The 23,088-nt window shown below is 46.3% G+C and overlaps 1 protein-coding gene across 7 annotated transcripts in view; it reads right to left on the reverse strand.

Annotated features, from left to right (window-relative positions):
* Positions 1-22,692, reverse strand: part of Spin1 (spindlin 1) — a 49,645-nt gene extending 26,953 nt beyond the window's left edge. For 2 of the 7 annotated variants that reach the window (NM_001419145.1, NM_001419143.1), the window contains 2 exon segments: positions 1,031-1,236; positions 22,559-22,692. In NM_001419145.1, coding sequence (NP_001406074.1) covers positions 1,031-1,082 — 52 coding nt within the window. In that variant the 5' untranslated portion in view covers positions 1,083-1,236; positions 22,559-22,692. 7 annotated transcript variants of the gene reach the window in all.
* Positions 22,693-23,088: the final 396 nt, after the last annotated feature.

Consider the following 23,088-nt stretch of genomic DNA (forward strand, 5'->3'; position numbering starts at 1 on the left):
GACTTTTTCAGTTTTCAAATGCCACAAAAAGGACTCAAGAGCATTCTTTGTCAGCATAGCATGTGGAACATGCCTGTGATCTCAAGGCAGGAGGATGAACATGTGCAAGATCCTGGGGTGGGAAAGAAAAGAAAAGAGGAGGAAGTGGAGGGGAGGGGAGGGGAGGGGAGGGGAGGGGAGGGAAGGGGTAAAAGGAAAGGAAGGCAGGCTAGCTGGCACATCTGCTAATTTTATAAAACATCCCATATGATCATTTTTTGTTTGTGGAAAGAGGGTTTGAAAAACCTACACTTTTAAACCAGGTGGTGGTGGGCAAACGTGCCTGTAACAATCCCAGACCTGGAGAGGCAGAGTTCAAGCCCACCCTGATTTACAGAGTGAGTTGTAGGACAGCCAGGGAGAGAAATACTATCTCAAAAACCTACCTACCCCTTATTCCTGTTGCTTTTAGTCATGTGCCACAAAGATCAGAGTGGATTCTTGTTGCAGGGGAGGTATACACGCTTGGCTTTTATTTTGTTTGAGACAAGACTTCATGTAGCCCAGGCTGGCCTGGAACTTGCTATGTAATGGAGGATGGCCTAGAACTCCTGGTCTTCCTGACTCCACACTTCAGAGTGCTGGAATTACAGGCTCCTGAGGCCTCGTTCATTTCAGATCCAAAGCAGCAAAGCTGCTTTAAATAAGTGAACAAAAACTGAGTAAAAAAAAAAACCTCCCTCTACCCTAAAGGATCCAGTCTCCTAAGTCTCACCGAATCCAACAAGCGAACGTGAACACCTCACCTTCTCGTAAAAAGAAAGCCTTTGATTCCATTCCATTCTGCTACTTCAAATTCCTTTATCACTTACTAGGTTGTATAGAAAACAATAGTGGTATTAAGGGTTCCCTTACTCAAGAGATCGGAGCTCTTCTTTCACATGCAGCAAGCTATAAAACATGGAGAAGGGCACACCCTGCGCAGGCGCTATGTGAAACCCCTGCTCTAAAGGGTACAGCGCGCTGACACACACAGCACTCAAGTGCTTACCTGCATCAGCTCTGGACCGCTGGCCAGGTGTCTTCCCGAATGGGGTCTTCATTCATCTGCATCTATGTGAGCAGCAGAGCTGCTGGACTAGGGTGAAAAATCCAATGTTCTCAGCTGAGGCTGCCCACAGGTCAGTGTTCTTGTTAATCCACCATCCAGGTGTCGCCTTTACAAGTTCAGCAAAAACACATGGAATCCCAAGCACTCTGTAAAATGAGCGTCGAGACAGCAAAATGCCTAGTGAGCCTCTAGACATAACAGGAAATGTAAGCATAATTCTCAACTGAAGGCACCGATCCCTGGAGCAATGACAGCTCCCAGGTCAGAGCCAGTGTGGAGAAGAGGCTGTGCAGAGACCAGAGAGCACTCACTGTCCTGTTATGGCCTAAATAAAGTTCCTTGCTGCTGGGCACCAGGATTTAATAGGGCTCCCTTTTTCAGGGAGAGATGATGGTGGTGCAGGTCCCTCAGGGAGGTAAGATGAATCTGGCAGACCAGAGCTTGGGAAAAAGACAACATAACTTCATTTTTCCCTCTCTGCTCCCAAACTCTCATAAAGATCCACTAAACCCAGGAGAACTCCTAAAAAAAGTTCTTACACACGCAGATACTAAATTGTTTTAGAAACGCAGTACCATTTACATCAAATTCAGTTCCAGGGAATGAAACATTTCCACACATACATTTCCCAATCAGACATTTTTTTCCAACTGCTGCAGGGTGGGTCCTGGTGCTGCTGCTCCTGTGTTAGGTCTTGTATGTTACTTACAACGGCTAAATGAACAATTTCAGAGCTCTGTGCACCACTCCATGGTTTTACCGTCTTTCCCTATTCAGTCTCTTGCTGAGATTACAGGGAGAGTCCATCACAACCCACATGGTGCTCCTCCAAGTGCTCAGTTTCCCCCAGTCTTCCGGTCCCTGGCCCAGCTCCCCTTCTGCTGTGCTTAGATAAAGCACTAAATATGAAGGGAAAACATGCAGGCTCTTATGTCATGTTCAACTCTCTCGTAATATGAGCAGCATTCAGCACTGCTAGCCACAACCCAGCACAATGGCTTGACCACTGCACTATAAAGGACTTCCCACCACCCCAACTGACAGCCACCCAGGGCCCCTTGCTACTCTAAAACTGAGACCCTGTCCTGAGCCCTCCAGGCTCAGTCCTGTCATTGGTTCAGCCAATTGCAACTCTCCTCTACATGAATTTCCCCACTAGAGCATCCACAGCATATAATAAACACAACACAGTGTATCACAATTTTAAAAGCCAACTCCTAGGGCTGAAAAGATGGCAGAAGAGCCAGGCTTAGCTCCCAGAACCAACTCAAGGACAATGCAGAAGCCACAATTCCAGGGAATCTGACTCTCTTCTGACCTCGGGACCAGGTAGACAGATGGCACACACAGGAAGGTAAAGCATTCTCTACATATAAAAATAAAAGCAAATCTTTTTTGTTTGATAGGGCCTTACTGCACAACCAGCCCTTGCTGTCCTAAACTCAGAAACATACCAGCCTCTGCCTCGCAAGGGATGGAATTAAAGATGTGTACCACTATACATGGCTAAAAGTACACCTTAAATTTGCTTAAAAAAACAAATAAATAATAAAGTAGCCATAATTCCACTTCTCTTTTCTGCATTTATAAAACTAATGCAAAAAATTAAGAAAAACTTTAACTTGTATAAATAATAATGCACTGAAGTTTCAGTCACGAATGTTCTGAAGACTGTGTGTCCTTCTCGTTAGGTTTCAACTATCATGGCAACATTTTCTGTTGCTATTTGAAGCTGAATTTAACAAACCTTTAAGAGAAACTAAGGACTTGCAAACATGAGTCTCCTGTGCTCTGTTGTCATGTGTACATACATCGGAGCATGTGGAACAGGGGTGCAGAAATCTGAGGGCAGCCAGGGTGTCCATCAATCTTCACCCTGCCCTGTCTGGGTCCCCCCACCCCCAGCTGTGCCTGACCCGATGAGCTGCCAGGGATTCTCCTGTCCCTGTCTTTCCACAGCTGGCATTAGTACTTTTACCACCGAGCCATCTCCCCAGCTCTACAAGGGAACTCTTGGATAATAATGTGCAGTAAAGTTCCTAGAAAAAAGCCCACCTACTGCTGACTAATTAGAACTTCATGATTGTGGAGTGAGCCAAACAGTTCCTTTACAGAGCACTCATTGTCCACCTCAGTGTGTGACCTAGCGTCCTCATGACTATCGGGAATGAACAAAATGTCTTCATATAGTATCTGAACTTATAACACATTACCCATTTTTGCTGTAGCTTGCCTACCTGATATTTCCACCAATATACTTGAAAATGCCTTTCCTTATGACTTTTTTTTGTTCCCAAACCATAAAAAGTCCATGAAACGGCTTCACAATGATGGCATTCAGAGCTGCTGGGCCCTGTCACGTCTCAATAGATGCCACAGGGTGCTTTGAAAAGTCAGATAAAGAGCAGCATTCTGAAAATAGAATTGCTCTTTTGACTGAACTAATTTAATTCATTCAGTTTTCTAGAGACACAGATCATCTTCAAGTTATTTTATTATGTGGCTGGTTTAGTAAGGAAAGAATTAAACAAATGTAGTGGTTTCTAGGATAGCAGATGTTATACCTATTTCCTCTCCTACCCCAGTGCTATAAGAAAGTCACCAAGTGGACCTTACTGGCAAGTTGCTAAAAAGGATCAGGGGACTGGAGAGATGATCAGTGATCAAGAGCATGACCTGCTCTTCCTGGGTTAAATTCACAGGACCCACATCACATAGAGCTCACAGTTGTCTGTAACTCCAGTTCCAAGGTCTATCTGACATGCTCTTATTGCTTCTCCATCTATGGTGAAAATACATAGAGGAAAGCAAAACAACCATACATATATTTAAGAAAAAAAAAACAGGTAAAAAAGGGGGAACAGACAATGGAAAGGTTCTTAGGTTACCTACTAAATCTCTTTCCCCTTATGCATGCAACCAGGGCCCTCGCTCTGGTGAGAACAGACTGAGGAAGCCATGGTAAGTACTCACAGCTGACCCTTGACTCTACAAGCTGGGGTCATGTTTTGACTTGAAACTCAAAACATGTACAAGGGCACAGTGAATGGGGAAAATTAACATCATCAACACTTAAAATTTCCCACAGTAATACAGAGTTGCGGGAGATTTTATCCTTCCTCAAGTCCATCTTTGTTGACTGAAGCTAATTACCCAGGCTGGTTATTGATCTTTAATCTCTCTCTCAGGAGGTTAATTTTCAAACAAGATTATCCTTCAGTAATGATCCCAAAGACCATTTGTAAAATGTTGAGGTGACTTATAAAAATGCACTGTATGAAGTGGGCACAGAATGGCAAAAATGACTAGCTGTGTTTTCCCTGGGCTCTTTCCTGCCTTCCACACAACATGCTGCAGAAACCACACCTGTATCACCCTGGAAACAGAGAAGAGATCAGCAGAATACAATAACCTGATGAAGGTCACGGAACTTGCTGGAATAAATGCTCTACTGTAAACACACACAAGCAGGCGTGGTAGAGCACGTCCGTGACCCAGCACTGAAGGTGTGGACTGAGGCAGGACAAAGAGCCCTCAAGGCAAATCTGAGCTACAGTGACACTGTGGGTGGGGTGGACACACACACACACACACACACACACACACACACACACATATCAGTGACATACACTGTACCATGGAAGTTAAGAAATGAGTATTTCAATTTTTTGGACATCAAGCATGATGGTTTGGGCCACCTGTAATCTGAGTGCTCAAGAGGGTAAGGCAGGAAGGTTACCTCAGGCCATCCTGAGTCTAAAGCCAGCTGCTATCACCAACACTGTTTTATAAGAAATTTGGTTAATTGCTAACACCAGGTCCTCATGTGAATAATGTGTGCACAACACCAAATGCCAATGGTAACTTCCAGGGCGAGAAGTTTAGAACTTTCAACCTGTAACCCAAACTTCCAGAGAGGAAAAAGGGGCTGCAGCCTCAGTCAGCAATGGCCAACAGTGTACCCAATCCTGCCAAGGTATGAGGATTCATGAAAACTCAACCATCGTTTCAGAGAGTTCCCATGTCAATGAGAAGAGAGGTAGGTACCCCAGGGGGCCTGTGGAGTAAACCAAAAAGATAGCAAATACACACCTTTCCCGAGGCAAAGCTGTTCTAACAAATGGTACAGCCTATGGGCTAGAAAGAAAGATGACCAACCAGACGCACAGCAGGGCTGGCATGAAGTATTGGGGTGTCTCCAGGGTCTGATGCCACAACTCCCATGTAGACAGTGTTGTCAGAACTAAGTAAAACTGTAAAACCAACCAACAGTCAGTGCCCACAGAGAACGTGTAGGTTTGAAGGAAAAGCCCCGACTCAGTGACAGAGAAAAGTAGCACATGGTGGGAAGAACATACATTATCAAGCGCATTTACACGAGAAGGGGCCCCTGGCTGAAATCTGAGCATGAGATCGGCTCCGACAAGAAGTCAGAGTCATTTTCTTATGGCAGCCATTTACAAAGAATACCAAGTCTGTCTTAAAAGGGCCATGACACCTGCCATCGAAGGCAACTTTCAAAATCTGTGATGATGGAAGGTAAACCTACACAGCCAACAGAACCTTAATGAGGAGAGAACCTATCCACTCGGACACACGGATGGTAATTTCAACCCTTCCCTGTACAGAGTGCAGAGCCAGTCAAGGATACAGACCCTACCTTAAAAACAAAACCAACACAGACACTAGTAGGGAAACACCTGCTATTAGTGCTGTGCAAAGATGCAAAACCCTGATAACCTAATGACCTCACAGTGATGGTGTCAGTGTCAGTGTCAGCTCTGGTCAGTTACTTCTCGAAGTGGACGACAGTTAACTGTCAAAGTCCTGGGAACACACCCTAAAAAGACCTTTTCTTTTCCAGACAGAATTTCTGGACAGTCCTGGATGTCCTGGGCTCTGTAGACCAGGCTAACCAAGTCAGAGGTCACTCACTGCCTCTGCCTCCCAAGTGCTGGGAGTTAAGGTGCACATCACCACGCCCAGACTTAAATAGGACATCTTTATGACGCCCTCTGCAGCTCAAGGATATGCTGTAGAGACAAGGGGAGGAAAGTGCAAGCTGGTAGAAGGGGCACGCTACAGAACACTTTTAGTATAACAAGGGTGTTTCACTCTTGAATTTTAGCAGCTGTCTGCCTAAAATCTCCACAAGACTGGGCCAGTCAGTTATGCCATGATGGGGAGGAGCTCATGAGGCCTTCAGACTTAAGGAATCTGAGCAACTATAGGCACTTAATGTTGGAGAGGGGTGTTCTTCAGTGATGCAGCCATTGATAAGGTAGCCATCACACTCCTTTGGCTAACCTAGCCCTAAGCAAACTCAGCAAGTTATAAAATAAGTAAACAAATGACACGAAAAGTCGATAAGGCTGGAAATCAGTCTGGAGGTTCCTCAGAAAATTGGACATTGCACTACCTGAGAACCTAGCTATACCTCTCTTGAGCATATACCCAAAAGATGCTCCAACATATAACAAAGACACGTGCTCCACTATGTTCATCGCAGCCTTATTTATAATAGCCAGAAGCTGGAAAGAACCCAGATGTCCTTCAACAGAGGAATGGATACAGAAAATGTGGTACATCTACACAATGGAATATTACTCAGCTATCAAAAACAATGACTTTATGAAATTCATAGAAAAATGGATGGAACTGGAAAATATCCTGAGTGAGGTAACCCAATCACAGAAAAACACACATGGTATGCACTCATTGATAAGTGGATATTAGCCCAAATGCTCGAATTACCCTAGATGCACAGAACACATGAAACTCAAAAAGGATGACCAAAATTCGAATGCTTCACTCCTTTAAAAGGGGAACAAGAGGGGTTGGGGATTTAGCTCAGTGGTAGAGCGCTTGCCTAGGAAGCGCAAGGCCCTGGGTTTGGTCCCCAGCTCCGAAAAAAAAAAAAAGGGGGGGGGGGACAAGAATACCCTTGGGAGGGAATAGAGAGGCAAAGTTTAGAACAGAGGCAGAAGGAACACCCATTCAGAGCCTGCCCCACATGTGGCTCATACATATACAACCACCAAACTAGATAAGATGGATGAAGCAAAGAAGTGCAGGCCAACAGGAACCGGATGTAGATCTCTCCTGAGAGACACAGCCAGAATATGGCAAATATATAGGCGAATGCCAGCAGCAAACCACTGAACTGAGAACGGGACCCCCCACTGAAGGATTCAAAAGACTGAAAGAGCTCGAAGGGGCTTGAGACCCCATATGAACAACAATGCCAACCATCCAGAGCTTCCAGGGACTAAGCCACTACCCAAAGACTATACATGGACTGACCCTGGGCTCTGACCTCATAGGTAGCAATGAATAGCCTAGTAAGAGTACCAGTGGAGGGTTGGGGATTTAGCTCAGTGGTAGAGTGCTTGCCTAGCAAGCGCAAGGCCCTGGGTTCGGTCCCCAGCTCCAAAAAAAAAAAAAAAAAAAAAGAGCACCAGTGGAAGGGGAAGCCCTTAGTCCTGCCAAGACTGAACCCCCAGTGAACGTGATTGTTGGGGGGAGGGTGGGGAGGGGAACACCCATACAGAAGAGGAAGGGGAGGAGATGGGGGGATGTTGGCCTGGAAACCCGGAAAAGGAGTAACAATTGAAATGTAAATAAGAAACACCCAAATTAATAAAGATGGAGAAAAAGAAAGAAAAGTTGACAAGGAGCTGGCTGGGAAAAGGGAGGAACAGGAGCAGGAGGGAAAAGAGGTAATGGAGAGGAACTTGATCAATACATACCTCACTCAGGTGTAAAAGTGTCAGAATGAAGCCCCACTGTGTGTAATTCATTCCGTCAAGAGGCCAGCAAGATGCCTCAGTGAAAAAGCCTGTCGTGCCTTACGAGCTGAAGAGGAAAGTCAGGGGAAGGCTGAGGTCAGAACTGGCTTCTGCAGCACAGATGCTGTGTTTAAAGGATGGAATTTACTGGAAGATTTTCTTGAGAAAGGGTCTCACGTAGTCCAGGGTGCACTGGAACCTCTGATCCTCCTGCCTCCTGTGCTGTGTATCACCACATCTGGTTTTATAGTGAGACAGAAAGGAGGAGGCCAGGGCCTCATGCAAGCTAAGTGTGCGCTCTGGCGAGTGAGCTCCATCTCCACGCCATCGTTCCTAGTACAGTATTTCTTTCTAAATGAAGCCTGCGCAGGGGCTCAGTGGGTGAAGGCATGAGCTGCACAAGCCTGAGCAGCTGACCTGGATCCCCAGAACCAACATAAGGATGGAAGGAGAGCCAACTCCACACTTCTCCTCTGACCTCCAAGTGTACACTGTGACACGTGCCCACACAGAAGCTGGAGGGAGCCATCCACAGACAGACATTTACCTGCTCATTGCAGTTTCCTCAGCATTCTCGAAACCTCCCACCATAGAAGGACAATCACTCTGAGACAAAGTCACCTAAATCCAGGCACCAGGTGGGGGAGAGCCCACTTTGAAGAACAGAAGTCAAGAGCAAAAGGTGTCAACTGGGCAATGGCTTTAGATTCTGTATTTCTGAGAAATGCAATTCAGAACCTTCTTGGGGGTAAAATAAGTCTCACTAGAGATCCCAAATAACACTGTTCATACACTACCTAAGCCTAAATGAAGGCCTCTGGACATCAAAGTTAATGTGAAGATAAAGGATGAGTCCCCTGCGATAGATCATTTGTATGTGAGAAGCCCTAGGTTTCATCCACAGCACCACCAAAAAATAAAAATTATAAAAGGGACTCAATTACTTCAAGTTGCTGAACACCTTGGTTGTCATAAACTTTTAAGAAGTATCTAAGTTCTTCAAAGGTCAAAACACTCTTTTAACAATTTAAGCAAAACCATCCATCCCTCTGACTAAACCCACAGATACCAACTTTTTTTTTAAGCATTTTTTTTAAGATTTATTAATTTTTTTATATATAAGTACACTGTAGCTGTCTTCAGATACACCAGAAGAGGGCATCGGATCTCTTTACAGATGGTTGTGAGCCACCATGTGGTTGCTGGGAATTGAACTCAGGACCTCTGGAAGAGTAGTCAGTGCTCTTAACCACTGAGCCATCTCTCGAGCCCCAGATACCAACTTTTAAAAAGGACCACAAATCCAGATGGTGGAAACCAATACTCTCATTTTTTAACCTTCCTTCTGAAATACAGCACCCCTGTCCCAGGAAGACACAATACACTGCACCTGACTCTCAAGAGAAGCCACAGATCTTACCAACCTTCTCTGCACATATTGTAGACCTCAAACAGGTAAACTCAATTGTGGCAGCCACTGACCTGCTACTCCAGCAAAGACTAGCCCTGTGCCAAAGGCACCAGGCGCTCAAGCACCAATGACCACAGTGCAGCTCAGGGTGGAGTCCTCAGCTACCCTGGAGAAGCAGAATTATGGATGGCACACCAAAGCTCGCAGTCTTAATGTAGATCCTCAAACAGTTCTCTATATCCCAAAACTTCCAAGGTCAAGACTGTCTCAAAGTCAACCTGAGCTCTCAGCTAATTAACACTATAAATACTGGGAAAGGGACTAACCACACAGAAAGAGCAATCGAGGGATTGGAGGCTGCAGCTTTGAGCCCCAGACAACAGCCAGACATCTAGGGAAAGGAGATGCCAATTACTCAACCAATGAAGATGACACATGAACCATCAGTAGTCTGTGACACACATGCTCATGTGAGCTCTACTGACTGACAGCACTCCGTATGCTGGTGTACAGCTGTGCCAGGGGTCATCTGACCTGACTGCACAGGAGGATCCCCTCACAGCCTCACTCTGAGGACCTCCTCTGGCTGGTCCTTCGCATCCTTTTCTGACACAAAGTTGTAATCACAAAAGACTGTACTCTCTGTGCCTACTTAGTGAATTATCAAACCACACTGACACGAGGAGCAGAGAAGCTGAGGTTTTTCAGGGCTTCCTCAACTTTGCAAGAGAAATTTTACATAACTCTGGAGATAAAAACATGATAAATACACAAATCACATTTATTGAAGAGTCACAGTGAAATTTACTTCAAAACAATTATTTGGTAGACTCTAATCTTATTATTGAAAAATGAAAACAAATTTTCTCACTAATAAAAATGCACTTTATTTTTACACAAAGACTTAAACCTTAGCTGAAATGTTTGAGACTGCAAGATGAAGAATGTCACCATGTTTTCACAGTTGGCAGGTATTTCTGATTCTATGATCATCACTGCTAAGAATGCACCATCACAGAAAAGAACAGTACAAAGAATTGGGCCGTTTCAGAAATGTTCAAAGTTCTGTCCTAATTCTAAATCAAAGTTTGCTCAATGATTCACTTATAAAACCATTCAAACAGCAACTTTATAAGGGTCAAACACTAATACAATATAATCCAAAGCTACACTGATTTGATACTTACAAGCTAGGAAATAATAGGAAAATTATGTGTGTTTTCTGAGGATCAGAAATTTTTGTATACACAGTGAAAACACTATGACTACAGCAGCTCTAAGCTGAGCACAGGCAGTGTTTGGACACTGGGGGAACGGCTCAACCCCAAGAGTAAAGGTACAGAACAAGTCCACACATGGGGAAGTCGTCACAGACAACACAGGCAAGTACTGCCCAATGCCTCAGATTCATTCACTGTTTCTCCCCGAGTATTTTTGGTCACAACACACTCAGAAACCTTCTGATGTTATTAACCTACCCACCCCCACCCCCATGTTCAGTTCTATGTCTCAATATAAGGAGTCATACTCTCGAACAGATGCTTCACAACTAAGGGAAGTGTCTACTAGCTACTTTTCTCACATCTGGATGGGGTGGGGGAGGGAGGCGGCAGTCGGTTTAGAGGAAGGAAAGACTACATAGCCTTTACTTCATTCTCTAACAATAAAATGAATTCTTAAAAGTACCACCTGTGGGGTTGGGGATTTAGCTCAGTGGTAGAGCGCTTGCCTAGCAAGCGCAAGGCCCTGGGTTCGGTCCCCAGCTCCGGGAAAAAAAAAAAAGGAAAAAGGAAAAAGAAAAAAGAAAAAAAAAAAAGTACCACCTGTGATGGCTTGGATATGCTCAGCCCAGGGAGCAGCACTATTAGGAGGTGTGGCCCTGTTGGAGTAGGTGTGTCACTGTCCGCGAGGGCTTTAAGACCCTCATCCTAGCTGCCTAGAAGCCAGTATTCTGCTTGCAGTTTCAGACAGATGTAGAGCTCTCAGCTCCTCCTGCACCATGCCTGCCTGGATACTGCCATGATCCCGCTTTGATAATACTGGACTCTGAACCTGTAAGCCAGCCCCAGTGAAATGTTGTCCTTATACAAGTTGCTTTGGTCATGGTGTCTGTTCACAGCAGTAAAACCCTGCCTAAAAACTTAAACCTTAGATTTGGTTTGAGAAAATGATGTTGAAAAGGTGGCAGCAGTTTGAAAGCAGAAGCAGGAGGATCAGGGGGTCAAGGTCAGCCTGGTCTACACCACACCAAGTATCAAAGTCTAGAAGGAATAAGACGAAACTGATCCTCACTGATGTTCCCCAGTAGGGACAGAGTGGACAGCTGCACACTAAAGAGTCTGAAGATCTCCATTCACTTGGAGTTTATAGACTGATTTCTGCATACAGCTACTGGTCAAAATATTTCAGGTATAACTAATTAATTTCATCACCGCTACAGTGAAGAATTTTTTCAGAAGAAAGCCAGATAAATCCAAAATGAAGTAATACTGAATCAATATTATAGACAGAGAGAAAGTGAGAGTTCCCACTAAGGAAAAACAAGATGCCTTTCAGGAAGAACATGGATGACCACAATGGGGCACTGGGGAGAGCAGACTTCCAGTGTGTCTGGCACCTTACTTGGCCCTGCTCAATACGGCAAGGTCCCTTCTCCCATAAGTGACCGGTCTGGACTGAGAGGCATGCAGACAGTCACTGTTGAGCGCAGGAATACACAGCGCTTTTACATCGGTCTCACCTTTTCTACTCTGCCCTGAAATTGTGCTCAAATTCCCATACCCCTCAGATAAAGGGGGTCCCTCCCTGTACTAGTCCACCAAATTCTACTTGAAATGTCACAACAATGCCTTTCCCACAAAGAGCCCTGGGACTTCACCAGCCACCACTGGAGTTTTACTCTTGCAACTTAGATGCTGTTTTTAATTCTACTTTTCATATCTCCTAGCCTCTCTTCCTCTTGTTACTGGTAATTCCCCAAATGCCATTTGAACAGTTTTCCTAACTTAGTCTCAAAGTAACCAGGAACCACACTAGTCACTTGACACAGTATACAGCACAGAGAATGTAAAGTATAACGTAGGCCTGTAATTCTAGCATTTTGGAAGCTGAGGTAGGAGGACTGCTACTTTCAGGCTAACCTGGACTACACAGCAAGGCCCACACAGCAGCCTGAGCTACACAGCAAGAATCTGTCAAAGAAATAAACGCTATCATCAGTGTATTAGCTCTACACCTGAGATGTACAAAATCTTGGGCTTGGGTTATCTGTGAAGCGCCTTGTGTAATATACAAACCTATATGCAACTGTTGCGGGTCTATGTTCTGACCATAATTACTCCACACTTAAAATCTCGTCCCACATAGTCTCACTTTTGTTTGCACAGTGGCAAGACTGTACACTTTTCTGGTAAGTCACTTCATTACATGTCTAGAAGATTGGTGGGGCAGGTTGTGAGAAAAATGCCAGAGGAGGGAGCAGAGGTAGGTGGGTCTCTGTGGCTTGGACCAGAAAGGCCACTCCCACTGGCACAGCTCCCAAGGTGTCTGGCTCAGTTGACTCTGAGCACACACTGGACCTGACTTGGGTTGGCGCTGTCACATCAATGCCCTCCCCACTGTTGTGCAGCTCGTTAGGGTTAGACTCACTACTGCAGTACTTGCAGAGCGGCTGGGGAAGACCCCTCAGGAGATCCAAAATGGGGCCAGTAACATTTTCTCCCAGAGGGCTGGGCACAGGACTCAGGAGATACCTTTCCCTTCCAACAAGCAGAAACCACTAAACAGCTCAGCAGGTTGGGATTGCTTGGTGGAGGAGCTGCAGAAGTAAATCAAGCTCTGGTAAAGTAACCCAAATATAAACTCATTGATTCACAAACATCCTTTGTCTGGTCTGCTGGTGCCCTTTCTTGGCTGGGATGAATACCTGTCAGGAAAAGCTGATTAACATCCATCAGCACTCTGGTTGCACTATGGCTGTCAGCCACTGACAGGACACCTGGTTTAAGCCTGAGCCCCTCCCTCACTAAGGTGTGTAGTGCATTAACTCTGCAGGAGCTGAACTGCACTCCCAGATCTCCTTCCCAGTGGCTGGCTCGGCCAGGAGGTGGCGCTGCACAGGTACAGGGCTGTGCAGAGCAGCTTCAAGGCTGAGCAGGCTGCCCTCTAGCTTCTCCACCGTGAGAACTGAGTGTAGGTGAAGGTTGGTGACTGACTTGGAGGCCCTTAGAGTCAATCACCAACATGGGAAAGAAGAATAAAAGCTGTGAGTGCTTACTTAACCATCACCATAAGCTGGGTGAGTACCTGCAGAGCAGACCACAAACTTTAAACTCACAGCCTTGAGTTCCTTCCATTCAAATCAAAACCTAGAGAATGAACGAAGTACTAGGAAAGTAATTAAGAGCAAAACAAAAACAATCTCTGCTTTTATAGAGCTCAATTTTTTTGAGAAAACTACTCAATTTTATCAAGCAAAACGACACTCCCTTACTTTGAGAAGGACTAGGAGTATGAACTCCAGTGAGGCCAAGACCTGCAGAAACCTGTTTGAGACTGTAGCACGTACCGGACACATTAGCATCTCCAGTCCAATTCATACCCAACAAAGTAAATCGTGACCAAAAACATCCAAAGGAAGATAAGGAATTGTAAAGAGAAAAATCAACAAATACCAAGATGCCTGAACTTCCCTAGGGAGGCTTCAATCACCACTGCAAACGGAGGCTGAAAGCACGCTCTGAGTAGCAGCATGAAATTCTGCCCCTTCCGCCCACCCACCTATGCAGTACACGAGCTACCCACCCAGGAATCACCTGGTAGGCACAGGGGCTGGCTCTCAGATCCACACCACTGCAGAACCTGCAGGCTCATGCTCAAATCTCAGTTTACACAGTAAGAGTACAAATACAGTAATACTGTCAGTTTGGATATGCCAAAGAAAATCATAGCATACCTATAGGGAAAAAACCGTGGAAATTCTAGACTTAAAGGGAAGAACAAAACAGAAAAAAAAAAAAGTTTGCCAAAGTCGTCAGACTCTATGGTAAGGGTGAGCCCAGGCCTGCAGAGATGCCTCAGTACCTAAGAGCCTGCTCTTACAGGGGGCCGGAATTCAGTTCCCAGAACCTCCATAGGGTAGCTAACAACTTCTGATGGCTTCAGGGGATGTGATGCCCTCTTCTGGCTTCCACCAGGAACCACAGACACATGATATACAATACACTACTGCACAAGCACATTCATTTGGAAATGAAAATAAAAATAAATACTAAAAGAAACTTCATTATTTTAAATGTTTTAATTTTCTTAAAAAAAAAAAAAAAACACTAGACTCATGCTAATTTTGCTACTGAACCTCAAACTTCAAAAGTTAAGTAAAAGTGAAGAGGCACTGAACCTGGACAGAAGGCAAGCAAAACCAGCATTTCCTCCTGATAACAATTCATGGTTCCACAGAGCACGGAAGCAGTATGAAGACTCCACCATGACGCCCTAGAATCGTTGACATCAAGCAACCCATGGCACAAAAGAAGGAAATTAAAATACAGGTGTTTCTATTTTCAAAAATCAAACAGCAAGAAGGAAGAGAAACATCACTGGGGAGTCAGGTCGGATGACGGGCCAACAGAGATGTCACTATGACTCCTGAAAACTGTTCGGATTTCTGAATTATATTAATGTTTGCTCACAGGGATACGTGCCATGGGCAGAAAGAAAAAAAAAGCAAACAAAAACATAGTAAGAAAATTAAAGCAGATAACATGCAGTGGCTGGGTCTGCAATCCCAGAACATGAGCTGAGCCAAGAGGTTGCAAGACCCTGTCTCAAAATACCAAACTTTAAAAGCATTATATTGACCCATAAAAACTAAGAAAGGATTTAATGCAAACAAACCAAACTTACACCACAATTGAATATTTTTTTCAAGGGAGCTTCTGTGTGTGTGTGTGTGTTCTCATGACATTACACATGTGGAGGTTGATTTTTCCTTCTACTGTGAAATATAAGGATGGTGGTCAAGTTTGCCTGAACAAGTGCTTTTATACTACCAAGTCAGCTAACATTTTTAGATGGCTTTCTGGTTCAGAATACCAACAATACAACAGATGTAGGTACGTTTCTAAAGACAGAAAGAACTGTTGGTCAAACAGATCCTAGAGCTGCTCTACTAATTATTTTCAAACGACTACCTATGCAATGTGGGGGAATGCAATTGCATTGATGTTGCTAAGACTACACATTTCAAGATCAAAGGAAAAACAGATGAACTGAATGTAAAACCTTCGAGTACTTATCTTGATTGCACACAGCATCAAAATGTATGTCCATCCCAAGTCAGTGCAATGGAAGTGGGACAGTAGCAGTAGCAAGGACATAACAGAGCTGACAGGCCCTAAACTCCACTCCCAACCACAGGAGCTAAAACAACATAAGCATTTGGCAGAAAACTAAAACTTGAACCCCAGACATCTCACAATAGGAAGCAAACCCCCCATGTCTAACATTAACACAGTATGTCAAGTTAAGGCCCACTATGCTCTCAAGTTGGAACAAGCTGAGGAAAAGGAGTGAGTGCATGATAAAAACACTACATACAAATAAATAAGTAAACATCTCAGGAGTCTACAATGATCCAGGTGAAAGGGAAGTAACCCCCGCGTACCCCAAAACAAAAAGACTACTGCATAGTATCAGCACTTCCTTTCTGCTGCTGTGATAAAATACCCTGACAAAAGCAACCTAAGGGGAAAGGCTTATTCTGACTCAGAGCTCAAGAGAGCACTCGCAAATCAAGGTAGCAGGAGGCTGAAGCTGCTGCTCACAGGCACCATGACCTACAATCAGGAAACAGAGAAGAATGCCTCTGTTCCCTTCCTTCAGTTCTCCAGTCCAAGATCTCAGTCAGGGACCCATGCCGGCCTCAGTGGGTGGTTCTCTTCACAGCAAGTAACTTCATTAAGATAATCTTGCATAAAGCTCAGGGCCTTTCCATCATGGTGACAATCCCCAGGAACCATCACAAGTAGGAAAAAGAATACTCTTTCCCTATCACCTGTGTCAGGATACAACTCAAGTTAGCTGTAGCAAAGTCAGTCAGTCTACAGTTAGACGGACAAACCCAGCATAAAACCTAAAGCCTGGATTTTACAATGAAGTGACTGCAGGCAAAAAGCCTACAGACGTGGGAGTGTAAACCTAGAATCCCAACACTGCACACTCGGGACGTTGACACAGGAGGAACACAAGTTTGAGTCCAGCCTGGACTACAAGAGATCCTGACTTAAAGGGGGGGGAGGGGGGGGAGATGGATGCCTGGAGGGATGGCTCAGTGGTTAAGAGCACTGGCTGCTCTTCTAGAGGTCCTGAGTTCAATTCCCAGCACCCACAATTATAATGGGGTCTGATGCCCTCTTCTGGCATGCAGGTGTACGTGCAGATAGAGAAATACATAAAATGAATAAATCATTTTTTAAGATTTATTATATATAAGTACACCGTAGCTATCTTCAGACAGATGACCAGAAGAGGACATCAGATCTCCTTACAGATGATTGTGAGCACCATGTGGTTGCTGGAATTTGAACTCAAGACCTCTGGAAGAGCAGTCAGTGCTCTTAACCACTGAGCTGTCTCTTCCCCCACCCACCACACCCATGGTTTTTGAATAAATAAATCTTTTAAAAAAAAGTATTTTGTTTAAATTACTAGTCTCAAGTCTCAAGGCCTTGTTCTGCACAAAGCCTGATCCTCAATACTTAGAAAAATAACAACCTTTGTTTTTCACTTACTCTGCCAAAATGTGACTAATGCCCACAATGAATAGATCTACTTCAACATGACATGAACATGCTGGTAAGTCCAGACCAGCTTCCCAGCCTCAGCTGGCTTCCATCACGTCTCTAAGATGTCCACCCACCTTCCACGATGCTCTGGAACAGAAGTCTAGTCCTGGTCCTACGTTGATATAGTTTCCTGTCCTAAAAAATAAGCACCTGGAAACGTGGAGGCTTGTTCCTTTAGCCACAGCACTTGGAAGGCAGAGGCAAGCAGATCTCTGGGTTCAAGGCCAGCCCAAGGGCTGCACAGTTGCCGGTCCATGTTCTACTCCTGCTGGGGTGTGGGACACACAGCCAGGGAGACAAAATGCAGGGAGCACTTGAATGCCTGCCTCTCCCTGTACCTCCACCATCTGGTGCTGGGCTTTAGGGTAGCATTGAGACACCACTCAGGGGGTCGGAGAACACAATCTAAGATGGGAAGGCCCAAGTTGAGGTTCCCTGACCACCGGCACCCAGTTGCTGCTGGGGTGCCCTAGAGAAGAGTCAGGAAATGAAGGATTGGGGATCCACAGGCTGTAAGGGCCCAAGGGCTAAGGACAACAACAAACTCCGGCCACTCCAGCTCAGCTCATCAGTGAAGGAAGGCGGTTGTCTGGAAGCATGGTGGAGCCTTCTATGGGAGACTTAGGCTGTGCTCTCTAGGCGAAGGCCTTCTCCATTCTCCCCATGGCGGTCTTGATAGAAGAGACAGTCTGTGTTAGTCAGAGTTTCTATTCCTCCACAAAACATCAAGTTGGGGAGGAAAGGGTTTATTCAGCTTACACTTTCATATTGCTGTTCATCACCAAAGGAACTCAAACAGGTCAGGAAGCAGGAGTTGATGCCGAGGCCATGGAGGGATGCTGCTTACTGACTTGCTTGCTCTGGCTTGCTCAGCTTGCTTTCTTATAGAACCCAAGACCACCACCCAGGGACGGCACCACCCACAATGGGCTGGGTCCTCCCTGCCTTGATACTAGTTGAGAAAAGCCTTACCATTGGGTCTATGAAGTCATTTCCTCAACAGAGGTTCCTTTCTCTGTGATAACTTCAGTTAGTGTCAAGCTGACACACAAAACCAGTCAGTACACAGTCTATGTTTATCCATAGTGTTAACTGACTGTTTATCATGAAAAACAGATGCATACCAACTTCTCAGGGTGGATCGGAAATTTTGCAGGAAGGAGTGTCCAGGAAGGGAAGCTTATTGGCTAAACCCTCAGGGCCTCAAGGTACCTCATTAGCATGGAGAAATCACTTTTGACCTACCAGGAGAAAGTGGTCTTGTGTTCTAGGCCAGGAATCTAGCAGGGAGCAGGGAGGCACCTACCGTCTCAGACAGGCTCTACCTTACCAAGTTTCCTGGCATGGTGCATGGTCCACTGTCCCACACACAGTGAGACCTTGCCTCAAGTAATACCAACTACAACATTCTACTATAAATACCTACTACATTCATGTAAAATACAGTATTTAAAATCTGGCCCCAAATTTGTTGTCATACAAGTATCAGGCACATAAAACCACAGGTGTTAACACATTTCAGTGACTGTGTGCCAAGAATGAAGTATAGTGAACTTTGGCCTATTTCTGATACGGTACTTAGGCCTCCTGGGAGTAAAGGTAACGTCTACTAACTTTTAGCTGGAATTCAAAGCGTGAGTGGACGGATAACTTCCTCTCCCTGAAGGCTATTAGCTGTTACCAACATCAGCTCTGTTCCTACTGTTCCCACCCACCATTTGAACTTTTCTCTCCTATTGTACATCTTCTTCTCAGATATTCTTGGGCACATAAATCCCTCACTGTGAGCATAACTATAGTTTCCTGCAAACTATTAGACTGCAAAGGCAAACTTCTTACGATGTACCTTAGTCCTGCGGGACTCACGGGAAGGGCAATACTATTTATTTTTAAGGGTTTATTTCTATCTTACATTCATGGATGCTTTGCCTGTACGTATGTATATGTGCACCATGTGCAAGCAATGTCTATGGAGGCCAGAAGAGGGCAATGGAGTCCCTAGAACTGGAACCACAAACCTTTCCGAGCTGTCGCGTGGGTGCAAGGAACCAGACAGGAGTCCTCTGCCAGAGCAGCGAGTGCTCCTAACAGCTGAGCAATCTCTCCAGCTTTGACTCAGGAATATTTTACAGTAGACACCCAGTAAAAACAACTTAAACTAGACTCAATATGAAGGCTCTTCCAAGCAAGCTGTTTACTTCATCTCACAGACAAAGCAGACATTAGTAACTGTGGCAGAGCTGGGAAGGAAGGGGAAGGGATCAACCCTGACTTGTCCAGCTGTGTTTTTGGAACTACACTGAGGAACTCTACAAGGCTGCCGCTCAGAGGCGGAAGGCTTTAAAGCCTCCCCTCCAGGTGTATGCCCAGGACTGCACAGAGGTGAGTTCCACCCAGAGGGGAAAGCCATTTTTTTTCACAACTCCAGGCTTCCAAACCGAATAAAGCAGATAGAAGGAAAAAAAATGCAGCTTCTCATTTAGGAAGAGAGAAAGAATAGACTTTTAGGTGAAAATACTTGTTTTTCGATGTTCTCCATCAAACCGAGGTTCTGCTAATGGGCAGGTATCATTCCCAACCCCGAAACGCTCCACAGCAATGGGTCTGTGATGCATGCACCTTCATCCGCCTGCCTCCTCCATCCCTTAGCACTGGGATTGCAGGTATAAGCCATGTCTGGCTCCCTTCATGTTATTTCTAACACAGTAGAAAAAAAATGCTGCAAACAATTAACAATACAGTCAGTCCAGATGTAACTGTGTTGGCCAACCCAAAGATCAAACTCTACAAAAACGTTTTCCCAGGAGACTAACTCTTACAAATGGTTTGAGGGTGAAATTTGGACCACCCACAAAACAAAGAGGCACACACAAATCGCATCAATCTCACATCACCGTTCTCTAATGGGAGGACTACTACCTGAGACACGACATAGGACAGTCAAATAAAAGTCCTGAGGCCATGGTCTTCAAGCCCAGTCTTGCACCAGACTCCCAGAGATCAAAACAGTCACTCCTATGGAAGCTACCCAAACTGAAACTAAGTTATCTGACCTTCAGAAAAACCAAAGACAACCTGATTTCCCCAGCAGGCCATTTCAATCCACGAAACAAATTCTCTCCCCTCTGTGAGTTGCTAACCCCATCCTGAAGTGATATGATGTGGAACTAGCTGTTTTTCTATTGACTTCTCCCAGTTTCCACTTTGCAAGGGAAGTAACTTTTAGTCCACCAATCCCTTTCACCCTTTGTTTTCAGCCCTCTTCTGCCCCATAAAAGGAAGTTCCAAGCCCACTAATAGCAGTATTTTTCAGAGTCCCAAAATGAAAACTGAGACTTGTGATCCTAAGGAGAGAAGAGCAGGGCACCTCATCCTTCAGAACGACAGAGAATGGCAGGGCCTCAGGCTCAGGGCTTCTGGATCATACAGCTGTCTTGTTCTGGAGCTGGCAATTAAAGACACTACCTAAGCAGCCAGCTCTGCCTCTATCCAGACTGGGGGCATGTGGTGGGAGTTTATCAACAACATGAAAGGAATGCCTTCATTCCCTGCAACAGCCTACTCTATTTAAGGAATGTTTACATTGTAGTTACTTTGTGGTACTGGGAGGCAAAACCTGAGTCCAGCATCTGAAGAGGAACTGCTCTACCACAACGTCTGACTTTTTTGAGACAAGCTGCCCTTGAACTTCCAAACCTCCCCAACAGTTGGAGTTACAGTTCTGTTACTAGGCCTGGTGAGGCTGACCAAGGGCAAAGACTGGATGTGGAACCTCACACTATCCTATGTAACAGGTTACATCAGAGCTTAGCTAGCCCAGAAAGTCTTAGAAAATGTCCTTTGAACACTAAAAGTGGGCTTGACTAGAGAAATTCAACAGTGAAAAATCTATTTTTAAAAGATCTTAAGCATGGCTCAGCGGTTAACAGTACTCACTGGCTGTTCTTCCAAAGGACCCATGTTTGATTCCCAGCACTCACATTTGTCTGACTCCAGTCCCGGGAGTTCAGAGCCCTCTCCTGGACCCCTTGGGCACCAGGCACAGATGTGGTAACCAGGCAAATACGCAGACAAAACATCCATACACATACACTTCAAAAACCCTAAGTGTATAAAAAGATGGCCCCTCACTGGCTTGTACTCCAGGCTGAAGGATACTGAGTTCAAGGCCAGTCTAGAGTACAGGAGACTTGATACAAATTTAGACTAAAAGCCCTTTTGCTTGATTCATTTCTTAGGCATTTCGGTAGGATTTTAAGCTAATTTCGTTTTACTTATTGGAAGAAACACTACGTTTTAATAAATATAGCAGGCAACGTTAATACACAATTATGAAATCTGATCATGGACATCCTGTAAATCATGATCGCCTATTAACAAATGCTGAGATGGTGAAAAGGAAGGCTAAAGATACACCTCCTCTCTTCTATCTTTCCAAAATTTCACCACCTCAGAAGTGTGCTCAGGATGTGTAGGTAAGAAAACGTCTAAGATCAGGTTTCATTTTCTCTCCCTAACAAAAGCTATGCAGAAGGCAATTACTCTCCATCAATCCTTCCAGGCTGCAGCTTCTTCCAGAAAATTCCAAGGAAAGTTAGTGAGGCATTCGCATTTCGATACGGATACCATCTTCCTCGCTAGTCACACTGAAATCCTTTACAACACTTAAACGTTTCTCTTGTATGGCTTTACGATGTACACGAGAAATAAACAAGCCTTTAAACCAGAAGACTACACACACACACACACACACACACAGAGAAAAACCCCAATCCACAGATCATCGAAACCAAATCAATATAAAAACAATTGCGTAAACAAACTTTGAGATGCGCATGCAACGACGTGGATGACTGAAGCCATTTCTCAACCCGACACCCCCTCCTCCCGGAAAGGCCCAGAACGCACCATCCGTGCAGGAAGCCGCTAGGGACCGCGACCCCCGGCGCTACGCAGTATCCGCACCGCACATCTATCCGGCGCATTCAGGGAGGCAAACCCAAGGTCACACAGGCCCGCGCCCGAGCCCCCCAGGCAGGGCGTCACCGCGGTGACCCGCCGCGGGGGTCCCGCCACGCCCCTCCCCCGCCGGGTTACGCAATGCCCCCGCCCCCGCCCCCCGCCCGGCACGGAACAAAGCGCGCGGGAAGCGGCCGCGGGGCTGGGGCAGGGACCCCGCAAGCGCCATGTTGGCGGGGGCGGCGGGGACCGGGCGGGGGCGACGAACAAAGGAACTCGCGCACGCCCGGGCCCCAGCCCGCCGCGCCCCGGCCCCACCGAGCCCGGCCGGCAGGGGGCGCTGAGGGGCGCCGCCCGCGGACAATGCGCCCGGGGCCCCGCGGGCTGTGCTCACCTGGGTACGCGCGCCGCGAGGCCCACTCGCTTTCCCCTCACAGCCCAGCACCCGGCCCCACACGCGTCTCACCTGTCGGCCACCGAGGCTGCCAACGGGGCCGCCGTGGCTCGCTCGTGCTCCCCGCCGGCCCAGCCCGAGCCAGACGGCGCCTCCCCACCCCCGCTCCTCGCCGCGGCCGCCGCCCGCCCCCTAGCCGCCACGGCGCACGCGCACTGCGCCCGCCGAACTGCGACGGCCGCGCCGCCCCGGCGCCCGGCGCCGCCGGACGCACTGCGCAGGCGCGAGTGGGAGGAGGGGCCTTGGGGCGAGGGCGGGGCCTGGCGCTGCTCACCTGGAGGGTGGGGCGCGCGCCCGTAGCTGCCAGGTACGCGCTGGGGAGCCACGGGCGGTACGCGCACCCGGGCCCTCTTAGAAGCGGAACAGGGTCGGGAAGACAAACACGAACGGAGAGTAACGGGCGTTGGCATTTACTCTTCAACGGGAGGACGGTTTCCAGGAACCGTCCTGCCTCTTTGTCCTGGGACCTTACGTCTGTCTCGGGCCTGGCTAGCTGCGGAGATGCATGAGGCTCGGTCACATGACCTTGCGCAGCGCAGGTG

Source organism: Rattus norvegicus, chromosome 17 (genome assembly GCF_021556685.1).
Source record: "Rattus norvegicus strain SHRSP/BbbUtx chromosome 17, alternate assembly SHRSP_T2T, whole genome shotgun sequence".
In the NCBI taxonomy this organism is placed as follows: Eukaryota; Metazoa; Chordata; class Mammalia; order Rodentia; family Muridae; genus Rattus; species Rattus norvegicus.